Consider the following 13,631-nt stretch of genomic DNA (forward strand, 5'->3'; position numbering starts at 1 on the left):
GACGTAACTCAGGATCAGTACAGGATCAGTAATGTATGTACACAGTGACTGCACCAGCAGAATAGTGAGTGGAGCTCTGGAGTATAATACAGGACGTAACTCAGGATCAGTAATGTAATGTATGTACACAGTGACTGCACCAGCAGAATAGTGAGTGCAGCTCTGGAGTATAATACAGGATGTAACTCAGGATCAGTAATGTAATGTATGTACACAGTGGCTGCACCAGCAGAATAGTGAGTGCAGCTCTGGAGTATAATACAGGATGTAACTCAGGATAAGTACAGGATGAGTAATGTAATGTATGTACACAGTGACTGCAACAGCAGAATAGTGAGTGCAGCTCTGGAGTATAATACAGGATGTAACTCAGGATAAGTACAGGATGAGTAATGTAATGTATGTACACTGTGACTGCACCAGCAGAATAGTGAGTGCAGCTCTGGAGTATAATACAGGACGTAACTCAGGATCAGTACAGGATCAGTAATGTATGTACACAGTGACTGCACCAGCAGAATAGTGAGTGGAGCTCTGGAGTATAATACAGGACGTAACTCAGGATCAGTAATGTAATGTATGTACACAGTGACTGCACCAGCAGAATAGTGAGTGCAGCTCTGGAGTATAATACAGGATGTAACTCAGGATCAGTAATGTAATGTATGTACACAGTGGCTGCACCAGCAGAATAGTGAGTGCAGCTCTGGAGTATAATACAGGATGTAACTCAGGATAAGTACAGGATGAGTAATGTAATGTATGTACACAGTGACTGCAACAGCAGAATAGTGAGTGCAGCTCTGGAGTATAATACAGGATGTAACTCAGGATCAGTACAAGATCAGTAATGTAATGTAGGTATACAGTGACTGCACCAGCAGAATAGTGAGTGCAGCTCTGGAGTATAATACAGGATGTAACTCAGGATCAGTAATGTAATGTATGTACACAGTGACTGCACCAGCAGAATAGTGAGTGCAGCTCTGGAGTATAATACAGGATGTAACTCAGGATCAGTAATGTAATGTATGTACACAGTGACTGCAGCAGCAGAATAGTGAGTGCAGCTCTGGAGTATAATACAGGACGTAACTCAGGATCAGTACAGGATCAGTAATGTAATGTATGTACACAGTGACTGCACCAGCAGAATAGCGAGTGCAGCTCTGGAGTATAATACAGGATGTAACTCAGGATCAGTACAGGATCAGTAATGTAATGTATGTACACAGTGACTGCACCAGCAGAATAGTGAGTGCAGCTCTGGAGTATAATACAGGATGTAACTCAGGATCAGTAATGTAATGTATGTACACAGTGACTGCACCAGCAGAATAGTGAGTGCAGCTCTGGAGTGTCAACAGGATGTGACGCTGCGTCTGAGATCTTATGCTCTTAGCTTGCTGCACTGTTGTAGCGCGCGCTCTGTGTGACTGGTGCGCTGAAGGTAGTGTTGCTTTTTCCTTTCAGCAGACCCTGCCTTGGCCATGAGGATTAATGCCTCAATTCAGTGCTAGAAGATCTACAACCTAAATGGCGCAGCATGACTTTGTTCCTGCTTGGCTTAGCTTCTCCACACCTCAGTCCACCAAGGTAAGCCCCTGTTATTTTTCCTGTTTCCTCCTTGAGAACCTTTCATTGTATTTGAAGCATCCGGAAATATGGAGGCTGCAAGCAATTAAAGAAAACAATTTCTAATAGAGATTAGCAAATCAGTCTGTTCTCCGGAGTCTGATGCTCCTATTCTGTATGTATTGACCTATAAATTACCTGCATTAACTGGTCATTGGTTTCAGCTGGTCTCCTCTCTGGCTCAGTCTTCTGCAGGCGTTGTCGAAAAACATGGAGAACACCTTCCTAGGGGTGAGGGCCGTTTGGGAGTGAGTCGTAGAAGACACAATTCTTCTGATGGATTCTTCAACAATGGTCCCCTACGTACCACAGGAGGTAAGCCTGAGACTTGTAGTGCTTCACATCCTCCTGTGCATGCCAACATGTCATGAGATTTAACCCCTAAAGTATTCTGTCAATTCTGATCTTTAGGCCTTCTACGTGTCTTTTATATTGTAATTCATGTAATGTAAATTATAAATGTCAAGACTTTATCCTATAGGTCAGTACAACTACAGCAGCACCAAATTTATGAGATTGTCTTACTGCATGGTGATTAGTTTATTTTTTTTATTTTTTTTTGTCAACGGAAATTGGATGGAGCATGGCCAAATGGCATAAGACTGGTGTAAGTTAGGACAGAAATATCCACCAACACTGGCAGGGACTCAGGACAGTTGGAAGTTGCACCAGATTCATTAGTCGCATGCATCTTGACAAAAAAAAATCACTGGCAAAAAACATGCACAAATGTATTAAGACTGCTATACAAAATGATAGTCTTTGGGAATAGGGGCCATTGTTTTTATGTTTAAAAAATTTTTTCGATCTTTTTTTATTTATTTTTTTAATTTTAAACCCCTATTGGATTTGTTGATGTAAGAGCTTGGTTGTTCTTATGGTACCCTGCACTACTTCTGTATTGCAGGGTGCCATGCCTGTCAGTACTGTAGATGGGCATCCTATGATACTGCCAATTAGGAGCACTGACATGGCAGACCTCAGGGCAATTGTTAGGTTCCTTGTTGTCATGATGAAATATCAGCACCACAATCGCATTGTAGGAGATAAAACAGGTGAATAACTAAAGCTTGATTGCTTAAAAACAAGATGTTATGCAGCTTTCTAGTAGGGTTTGTCTTTGGTGGGACAAGTTTGAATGGCAGCATTCAGCCTCACCATATAATCTACTGACAAATTGTAAGTGAGATAAAATGGTGAAAAAAGTAAATGCTATTCATTGTTTGTTGGGTTTCGCTTTTACAGAGCACAAAGTGCATTAAAGATTGCATGGAAATAAGATTTTTTTATGTTAGTATGATTATGGTGATGCCAGTTATATAGTGTTTTGGTTTGTGTTTTTTTACGTTGAAGTCTATGGAAAACTAATCCGTTAATAAGGCATCCGATTTACTTTCATTTGTAACTGATCCATTTTTTTTTTTTTTGCTTACTGGATCCAGTAACCAAAATAAACAGAACCGTTAGAAATGAAAGACAACGGATGGCTGATTAATGGTTCAGTTTTCCATAGACTTCAATGTTAAAAATGGATCCGTTATTTATAAACTACTGACCTTTTGCCAACAGATCGCTGCTGGATCCGATCTAAAGGTACCGTTACACTAAACGACTTACCAACGATCACGACCAGCGATACGACCTGGCCGTGATCGTTGGTAAGTCGTTGTGTGGTCGCTGGGGAGCTGTCACACAGACAGCTCTCTCCAGCGACCAACGATCAGGGGAACGACTTCGGCATCGTTGAAACTGTCTTCAACGATGCCAAAGTCCCCGGGTAACCAGGGTAAACATCGGGTTACTAAGCGCAGGGCCGCACTTAGTAACCCGATATTTACCCTGGTTACCATTGTAAAAGTAAAAAAAAAAAAAACACTACATACTCACATTCCGATGTCTGTCACGTCCCCCGACGTCAGCTTCCCGCACTGACTGTGTCAGCGCTGGCTGTAAAGCAGAGCACAGCGGTGACGTCACCGCTGTGCTTTGCTTTACGGCCGGTGCTGACAGTCAGTGCGGGAAGCTGATTGCGGAGGACGTGACAGACATCGGAATGTGAGTATGTACTGTTTTTTTTTTAACTTTTACAAAGGTAACCAGGGTAAACATCGGGTTACTAAGCGCGGCCCTGCGCTTAGTAACCCGATATTTACCCTGGTTACAAGTGAACACATCGCTGGATCGGTGTCACACACACACCGATCCAGCGATGACAGCGGGTGATCAGCAACCAAAAAAAGGTCCCGATCATTCCCCAACGACCAACGATCTCCCAGCAGGGGCCTGATCGTTGGTCGCTGTCACACATAACGAGATCGTTAAGCGGGATCGTTGCTACGTCACCAAAAGCGTGACGTTGCAACGATATCGTTAACGAAATCGTTGTGTGAAGGTACCTTTACTGATGACTGCTGGACAGGTGAACACCGCCTAAAGGCCCCGTCTCACATAGCGAGATCGCTGCTGAGTCACAAGTTTTGGGACGCGACAGCGACCTCAGTAGCGATCTCGCTATGTGTGACACGTACCAGCGACCCGGCCCCTGCTGTGAGATCGCTGGTCGTGTCGGAATGGCCTGGACCTTTTTTTGGTCGTTGAGGTCCCGCTGACATCGCTGAATCGGTGTGTGTGTGACACGGATTCAGCGATGTCTTCACTGGTAACCAGGGTAAACATCGGGTTACTAAGCGCAGGGCCGCGCTTAGTAACCCGATGTTTACCCTGGTTACCATCGTAAATGTAAAAAAAAAAAAAACACTACATACTTACATTCCGGTGTCCGTCAGGTCCCTTGCCGTCCGCTTCCTGCTCTGACTGACTGCCGGCCGGAAAGTGAAAGTACAGCACAGCGGTGACGTCACCGCTCTGCTGTTAGGGCCGGAGCTCAGTCAGTGCAGGAAGCGGACGCCGGGGGACGCGAAGGTGAGTATGTACTGTTTGTTTTTTTTTACTTTTACGCTGGTAACCAGGGTAAACATCGGGTTACTAAGCGCGGCCCTGCGCTTAGCAACCCGATGTTTACCCTGGTTACCCAGGGACCTCGGCATCGTTGGTCGCTGGAGAGCGGTCTGTGTGACGGCTCCCCAGCGACCACACAGCGACTAAACAGCGACGCTGCAGCGATCAGCATCGTTGTCTGTATCGCTGCAGCGTCGCTGTGTGTGACGGGGCCTTTACACGGCAGCTTCCAGACTGCTCCATCAGGCATAGTATAACAAAGTATCTGAAGAAACACACTTCTCCTTAATTAGCTTATAGATACATGTTCTTGGGAGTCTTATTGTCCCAATATTCACATAAGATCAGAGACCTGATATCCTCACTGTCTCTAGAAAATTTTGTCTCACTATCTTGAGGACATCAGGTCTCTTGATCTTATTGGATATTGGAACAATAAAACTTTCACACCATCTAAGCTAATTAAGGGTTCTCTCTGAGCTCAGTTTGTTTGTTTTTTTGTCTTTGTCCCAAATGTCCCTTTATTTTGCTATCTTAGCTCTGTGTATATATTTGTGTTTCATCTGATACTATGTAACACTTCACACCTGATAAAGAAACCTCAGAAGTCTGGAAAGCCGCTGTGTAACATCACTTATTTTATTCTTGTCAGTCATTAAAGGTCTAAGGGTACCGTCACACAGTGCCATTTTCATCGCTACGACGGCACGATTCGTGACGTTGCAGCGTCGTATAAGTATCGCTCCAGCGTCGTATACTGCGGTCACACGTTGCAATACACGGCGCTGGAGCTATAATTTCATGACGTATTTGCGATGTAGAAGCCATTGGTTACTGTGCGCACATCGTATACAACCTGTGTCACACAATGCAATCATGCCGCCACAGCGGGACACTAGACGACGAAAGAAAGTTTCAAACGATCTGCTACGACGTACGATTCTCAGCGGGGATCCGGATCGCAGTAGCGTGTCAGACACAGCGATATCGTAAATGCATCGCTGGAACGTCACGAATCGTGCCGTTGTAGCGATCAAAATTGCACTGTGTGACGGTACCCTTAGAACTGCAAGATTATTATTTTATTTCTCCTACTGAGCGTAATCAAACTTTTTTTTCCCGCTAATACAGTACCACAACTTCCCACCTCCCTAAAAAAAAAAAAAAAAAAAAAAAAAAAAAAAAGTTGCAAACATTAAAAACTGATCCAGTCGCCCTTTTATTTTTGAGACTCACAACTTTCTTTTCTGCCAGTGGAGCTGTTTTAAGGTTTTGTTTATTCGTGTGGCAAGTTATAGTTCATATTGGAAACCTTTGTTGGGGTACATGACAATGTTTTATTGCACTTTAGTCCATCTTTTTTTGAGGAGATGCAGGATAACCTGAAAGACTCCAGTTAATTTTTTTTTCTTTGTTTACCATATAGTTTTATTTTAAACTTCCATAAATCAATCATTTACGGGCCCAAGGATGACAAACCTGTTTGGGTTTTTGTTTTGTTTTAAATTGGGAACTTAAACATTGTTTTGTTTTTTTACTTTAGGCCCCATACAAAGCTTGAATCTGTGATCGTTTGGATAGCTTGTGTTGTATATTGTAGTAGCTAGCCACAAAGATGAACAGTGACTACTGAAGGCCTCTGGCTGGCACGACACTTCGGATCTGGCCTCTGTCGCTGCCATTGGAGGCAATTGTCACTATATATGGAGAAGGCTGAGTTCAGCTCCGGAGCATGCACAACACACCCAGTGTAGGGTGTACACATATGTCTGGTGGGGTTAATAGTGTTACTCATTTTTGAGATTTTGCTGTGCTCTAAGTGAATGACGATCTCATTTCCATCCAGAGTGTTTTCCATTCTCTGAAGACCAAACACATCAGCAGCCCAAGTACAATTCTCATTCCTGTGTCTTCTTTCTCAGATTCGTGGCACCAACCATCCCTTCTACGCCATGATTCGGTGGACTCCGGGGTCTCGAAAGGGACTAACCCATCATCACAGCCCGGGTGGCATGGGGTGTCAAGGGGGCAGCAGGACGGCCCGGTGCAGAGAGGAGTCAGTGGCAGTAACGGGGCAGGAAGCGCCGGCCATCGCCACCGGAATGGCAGTGCTCTCCGTAAGAACACTTCCCTGCAGGAAAAGCAGCCGTCCGAGGCCCGAGAGGAAAAGAACGCGGACAAGAAAAAGCCACAGTTTGAGGAGGAAGACTTTGTACGTAGATTAATCTAAGGGTACCGTCACACAGTACCATTTACATCGCTACGACGGCACGATCCGTGACGTCGCAGCGATCGTATGATTATCGCTCCAGCGTCGTAGACTGCGGTCACACGTTGCAATCACGGCGCTGGAGCGATGCCGAAGTCCCCGGTAACCAGGGTAAACATCGGGTAACTAAGCGCAGGACCGCGCTTAGTAACCCGATGTTTATCCTGGTTACCAGCGTAAACGTAAAAAAAACAAACAGTACATACTTACATTCCGGTGTCTGTCCCCGGCGTTCTGCTTCTCTCCACTGTGTAAGCGCCATAGCCGGAAAGCACAGCGGTGACGTCAGACGTCACCGCTGTGCTCGCTTTCCGGCTGGCAGACGCTCACACAGTGCAGAGAAGCTGAGACGCCGGGGACAGACACCGGAATGTAAGTATGTACTGTTTGTTTTTTTTACGTTTACGCTGGTAACCACGGTAAACATCGGGTTACTAAGCGCGGCCCTGCGCTTAGTTACCCGATGTTTACCCTGGTTACAAGCGAACACATCGCTGGATCGCTGTCACACACAACGATCCAGCGATGTCAGCGGGAGATCCAGCGACGAAAGAAAGTTCCATACGATCTGCTACGACGTACGATTCTCAGCAGGATCCCTGATCGCTGCTGCGTGTCAGACACTGCGATATCGTAACGATATCGCTAGAACGTCACGAATCGTACCGTCGTAGCGATCAAAATGGTACTGTGTGACAGTACCCTAAGACCTAAAATACAATGTAGAATACTACTGAAAATACCTTGTATGTCCCCTGCCACAAATGAGTCTCCCTGACCACCACGGGGTTAATCCAATTAAGACACAACAATACTTGGCTATTGCTCGAGGTCTAAATTAAAAAGAAAACCCATCAGGTAGTTGTAAAGTACATGGTGGTTTTTCCTTGTTAATCATTTTTATGTAGCTGAAGCCGGGTATTAAGGGCAATGGAGGTGATGTCCTTTATTGTACAGAAACAAGTTTACTAATCAGTCACTCATTATGTTTATTGCAGCCATCTTTAAATCCTGAGCCTGGAAAGCAGATCATTCAGAGCAAGCAGACCGGGACCCCGACTGGAGTCTGGGGTACGTCAATTTGTAGTTGATGTCATCCGTGTTATACTGGTTTTAGGCGCTATGTATACAAAATGAATTTTAAATCAGACTTTTATTTTTTGTGTAAGTGACGGCGATCAGGAGACCATACAAATCAGCCCTGATCATGTTCTCCAGGGTCTCTGATACCCCTGGTAGCTGAGATACTGGAGATTTTCCAACGCTGGGGGGGTGCTATATCCTTATTTTTCAGCGCCGTTAAAAAGCGGCGCTGAGGAATAAGTACCCTTAACTGCCGTCTTTAAAAGAAGCATCTGCGGTCGTTAAGCAGTTAAAGTTTTAAGTTGCAGTTGGGTAGGAGCCCATTAAAATGGTCAATATGCTATGCTAGCCGCCCTTTTATTTGCATTTTATTTAAAAATGTTTTTCTTGTTTTATAAAGAAAATCCTCCCAGTTCCAAGCAGCCCCTCAAGATGCTGGTCATCAAAAAGATCTCAAAGGACGATCCATCCGCTTTCTCTGCTGCATTTGCATCTCCTGTACCTCACCTTTCCAATGGAAACAACAAGACCAGCCCTTGCGGGCCAATCGTGTACAAAAACCTGGTTCCCAAACCTGCGACCTCATCCACTAAGGTAATAATAATCATTTAATGTCTGTAGTCATTGAATCTCCTTGAGCAGCAAAACTAACTGCATAAACCAACTATCCAGACAAAGGTTGGCTGCTGAAAATATATGCGTAAAAAAACCCCAAAACTGTGGAGGACCGTGCAAAATAAGGGGAAAAAAATGTTTATAGTCCCGAGTGTCTCTTCTGTAAAAGCACTACTACAGAGGCTCTTCATCTTTTACAGCCTGGCCCCTGGAAGGCAAATGGCCGGGAGCCCAAATCCAGCTCGTTTTTCAACAGAGATTCCTCTTTCACTAGCCCAGTGTTGGCCCCAGCACCTGTATTGACCTCCCCAAAAGAGGTAACGTACCAAACCATCAGATATGTGCCGTATGTATATGTTAATTTGCATTGCTGCCTTAGTAATCGATGATCCCGGGATATATACCATCCTTTTTAGTTCCGTCTTTTCACAATGATGTCTGAGAGAGAAACTTTAAAAAAAAAAAAAGAATCTGGTATATCCTATTATTCTCGACACAGCTGAGGTTCCCCTTTTTTTGATTCTTCACTCGGGCACTATATGCAGGGATTTGTAGGTGCAGAACACGGGACACGATTTGTGATTGTAGCACATCTTACATTGCTACATGCTTATTAATAAGCTTGAAAAACAGCACAGGTCCATCACGTGCAGCCCCTACAGGGTCCTGCAAAAGTACGGAGACCATTGAGCAGTGCAGTGTTTGATCAGCTATTACGTGACTCTTTGCTGATGAGATCTTCTCTTTTCTCTTGTTTTCCCCAGGGCACTGCCAGTGTTACCCCACCACTGGAGCTCAGCATCTCACGTCTCACCCGCATGACGCGACGAGTCCCTGACAAAAAGAGCGAATTTCTGAAGGCACTAAAAGATGAGCAAGATGCCGACCAGTCGGAAGACAGAGATACCGATAAACTGGAAGATGTAAGATGCATAAGCTGCAGTCAGATCATTTCTCAATACGTCCTGTTTTGATGAGCAAATTGTGAACCCTCAGTCACCTCCGTGCATAGCCTTGGCTGTTCACGCAGGGATGTGTTTAGCAGCTGCTGGTTTCAGATCTTGCCTGCAGGGATCTATTGTAGCTGGGTGTCCAGCTGTTGCAAAACTCTGCTTGTCCGGGCACATTTGGAGCTGCAGTTTTGCAAAGTTGGAGACCCACACACATAAATCATGACTATTCTCCTTCGTCTTCTCTGTGCAAACAATCCATGATGACTAGTTCTTGTGCATTTGATTGCCAGAGGCAGTTTTTGGCTCTCTGTTTAGTTCTGCACTGAGCATATGACCTATGAATATCTGATATGGCCACTACTCTATAGCTTAGCAGTTGTTGATGTTGTACAGCTCCAATCTGGCTCATGAAAGTGCCTGGAAGCCATTCACGGAGCTCAGTGCAACTCATTCTGTTGTCTGTCTGAAGATATTGGAGCTGTCTGCTGGATTTACCAAACCTATTCAGCCCCCAGCCATTACTGAGTACAAGAGGATAGTCCCCATACCATGTATACGTACTAACTGATGATCATCACAAATATATATTAGATTTTCCTTATATCTACCTAGTTCCTTGCACTAATAGTCGGTTAAACTGCAATATGTTCTGTTTTGGGTAGGTGCAGAGTCCATTGGATCATAATGACAACTCTACCGGGCACATTAATGTAGGCGGCCATCACAATGGTATCTCTGGCTCTGGGGATGAGAGAAGGGATCGGCTGTCGTACTCACTGGAAGCAGAACATCGGTAAGGGTTAAAATTGAGATGCACTGCAGATACCACTGATATTGCAGGATCCAACGTGTTTTTAGCTCATCCCTCTTGGTGGTCTGTGTCCTCTTACCATTATAGACTCATATCTGCATAGCTTTACATAGGTTGAAAAAAGACCTGTCCATCAAGTTCAACCTTTCTCCACCAATTGTGCATTTTGTCACCAATTTCACTATAACCCACAATGTCAAGTGTATCGAGGAAATCATCCAGCCCTTCTATTAAAAAAAAAAAAAAAGCTGTCAGTGTCGGGCATTACTACCTCTTGTGTTCGGGCATTCCACATTCTGACTGCTCTAACTGTAAAGAACCCTTTCCTATTTAGCTGCCATAATCGCCTTTCTTTCACCCGTAATTACTATGGCAGTGCAAAAATAAACTAAAGGCGTAGGTAATTTAGAGTAATACCTTCCAATCAAATTGCTGGACTGGAAACCCCCCAAAACATCTATAACCTGTTCTTTATTACTTGAAGTAATTGCCGCACCATGAAATTGTAATCTGATCCTGATCTATTGCGATACGAACCTCCAAACTAGTGGCGTCTGTAATATAATTACTGCATACATTACCTCTGCATTGTGCAGTTTTATTTAAGATATTATTATAATTTATCGTATTTTTATTTTATTTCTATTTTTGTTCTTTTATTTGCTTTCAGGCTTTTAAAAGAAATGGGATGGCAGGAGTCTCCAGAAAATGACGAAGATTGTCTGCCCCTAACTGAGGAGGAACTACAGGAGTTTCACATTAAATCTCAGCAGGTGAATGTGATTTTCTGGAATTGTTGATCTTGACACTGGTTTAAGGGCAGATCGGCAATATTTGTTGTCGGGGGCTATTGATGCCCCTTAGGGTATGTACATATGTTAAGTATTTGCTGCTGACATTTCTGCATCAACAACGTGTCTCTTGGCATAAGTATTTGCAGCTCTACTGCATTTTTTTTTTTTTTTTTTTAACATTATTTTCCCCCCCACTCATTAGAATGAGTGAAAAACGCTTAAGGCTATGTGCACCCGTTGCGGATTTTGCTGCGGGTCCGCAGCAGCTTCCCATGCGTTTACAGTACAATGTAAACCTATGGAAACCGCAATCCGCAGTGCCCATGCTGCGGAATAAAGCGCGCGGAAACGCTGCGGGTTACATTCTGCAGCATGTCAATTCCGCAGGTGGAATCCCCACAAAATCCGCATAAAAACCGCGCTAAATCCGCAGGTAAAACGCAGTGCCTTTTACCTGTGGATTTCTCAAATCCGCTGCGGAAAAATCAGCAGAGCTCCAAAATACATGTGCACATAGCCTAAAGAATTGACCTGCTGCAAGTCACATCTGGAAGGAAAAAAATAAGCAACATGTCCAAGAAATCTCATTGACTTTGTTGGGACAGAAATAGTGCAAAATGTGTTCATGCTCATGTGTTCACTTTGATTGAATTTCCTGAAAAAATTGTACTTATTTTTAATTTTTGTTTTTTGTCTTAAAGCTAAGAAGAAATGGCTTCCTCAGACAGCCCCGAAGATGTGCTCTGCTATTTGATTGGCGTGTCCCTCTGACCCCCGACCCCAGCGAGTGCTCAGACTCCGAAACAAGCAGCACAGACACTTCAGACGATGAATCTTGAAACCTTTAAAAAAAAAAAAAAAGGCAAAAAAAACACACAGCAAAACTCTCCTCGCCCCTGTCTACTGCATTGTACCGTGTGTCCAGCCTATGGGGGAAATAAAAATAAAAACACGTTCTTGTGTTCCAAGTGTGGGGTTCTCTGCTACCAGGCCTCAGAGTAGCTCTCGAGTATTTTGTGAAAAATGGGACATATCGCAGCTTTTTAGGAGTGGGGGAGGGGGAAGGTGCGCTCAATGTCTTTTTATGCTTCCTAAACACAAACCGTGTTTTGTATGAGCTCTGAAGGCAAGCAGGATGGCATTTATTTTCTTATTTTTTTTTTCTGTTTGTTTTTTTTTACTTTTCCCTACATCCTCCCTTGTTTTTATGGAGTATGACACAAATCATTTTGCAGGCAGCAAAGCTTCTAACTGTGCAAGTTAAATCGAAGTTAACCCACTAAAATCAATCACTGTTTGGTTAAACGTTCACTTGTTTGTTTTTTCTTTTTTTTATCATCCCGAATGTGATGATACGTCGATGTTCTGCAACGCTAGTAACAGCGGGTACTTTGTCTTGGAGCTCTCTTAGCTTGTATTTGTTTTAAGGGGAAAATGACTTTGCATCTGTAAGATATTCAGAAGAATTGATTTTTTTTTTTTTTTCTATTTTACTTTTTTTTTTCTCTTTTTTTTCAAAGCCTTGACATTCAGGGTGGATTGTAAAATACAACCAGATTTGGGTAAAAAATAAAAATAAAAAAAACTTTGAAAAAAAAAAAAAGACCATTGTTGGGGAAGATTTCAGAAGATTATTTTGATAACATTATTTACAGATTAAAGAACTGGTTACCTGTATGTGAGGGCGACGTCAGCACTGCAGCTAATAACTTGGAATAAATATTTTGCATCAGTTTGGCAAACTCAAGTCGTGTCGTTTTGTTCTAGGACTGGTAATGAGAGATCTGGGGCTAATCGCATGTGATTGTACCTGGGGAGGTATATGGCTGAGAAGTGGAGCAAAAGCTGCTTGTTTCAGCTGTTGCATTTGGTTTAATGTTTTGTTGTTTCATGGATAGAACACACAGCCATTTTAGTCTGTGACTGTTCACATGTCCGTGTTTTGCGAATGGTGTCCTCTAAACATCCGTTCTGGATCTGCGTCACAGATGAGTCGCCTATACAAGTTTATGGGTCCATGAATATCACATACATGTGCTGTCCATTTTTAAAATTGGAATGGTTAGGAGATGCTATAAAAAAAAAATAAATATAGAATTAGAGTATGTGTGTGTTTATATACATATACTCTAAATTCTAAATAATATATACAAATTTTATATATTATAAATAAAACATTCTACAGTATATTGTTTTTTTTTTTGTATGACGCACTATGAAAAGCACACTTAAGAAAATATTATTCTTGAAAGGGGGGGACTTAATAACCAGCATCATACCCCTCCACAATTAACTTTTCTCTTTCTCCTCATTGGGGGACACTTACTTAACCCCTTAATCGCATATGACGTACTATCTCGTCAAGGTGACCTGGGACTTAATTCCTAGTGACGGGATAGTACGCATATGCGATCGGCAGCTGACATCGCAGCTGACATCCGGCACTATGTGCCAGGAGCGGTCACGGACCGCCCCCAGCACCTCGATCAAACATGATCACGGTGTGCCGGCAG

General features: G+C 43.4%; 1 protein-coding gene across 6 annotated transcripts in view; it reads left to right on the forward strand.

Moving 5' to 3' along the window:
- The window catches only part of GPBP1L1 (GC-rich promoter binding protein 1 like 1), a 36,575-nt gene extending 23,715 nt beyond the window's left edge, over nucleotides 1-12,860 (forward strand). The window contains exons 3-12 of one of the 6 annotated variants that reach the window (XM_077276621.1): nucleotides 1,474-1,596; nucleotides 1,800-1,950; nucleotides 6,516-6,805; nucleotides 7,861-7,933; nucleotides 8,346-8,539; nucleotides 8,761-8,877; nucleotides 9,325-9,483; nucleotides 10,176-10,306; nucleotides 10,995-11,097; nucleotides 11,820-12,860. In XM_077276621.1, coding sequence (XP_077132736.1) covers nucleotides 1,537-1,596; nucleotides 1,800-1,950; nucleotides 6,516-6,805; nucleotides 7,861-7,933; nucleotides 8,346-8,539; nucleotides 8,761-8,877; nucleotides 9,325-9,483; nucleotides 10,176-10,306; nucleotides 10,995-11,097; nucleotides 11,820-11,957 — 1,416 coding nt within the window. In that variant the 5' untranslated portion in view covers nucleotides 1,474-1,536 and the 3' untranslated portion in view covers nucleotides 11,958-12,860. The remainder of the gene's footprint in view (nucleotides 1-1,473; nucleotides 1,597-1,799; nucleotides 1,951-6,515; nucleotides 6,806-7,860; nucleotides 7,934-8,345; nucleotides 8,540-8,760; nucleotides 8,878-9,324; nucleotides 9,484-10,175; nucleotides 10,307-10,994; nucleotides 11,098-11,819) is intronic. The other 5 variants (XM_077276623.1, XM_077276622.1, XM_077276624.1 and 2 more) reach the window with 5 other exon arrangements.
- The last annotated feature ends 771 nt before the right edge of the window (nucleotides 12,861-13,631 follow it).

The sequence above is a fragment of the Ranitomeya variabilis genome, chromosome 8, assembly GCF_051348905.1.
Source record: "Ranitomeya variabilis isolate aRanVar5 chromosome 8, aRanVar5.hap1, whole genome shotgun sequence".
Lineage (NCBI taxonomy): Eukaryota > Metazoa > Chordata > Amphibia > Anura > Dendrobatidae > Ranitomeya > Ranitomeya variabilis.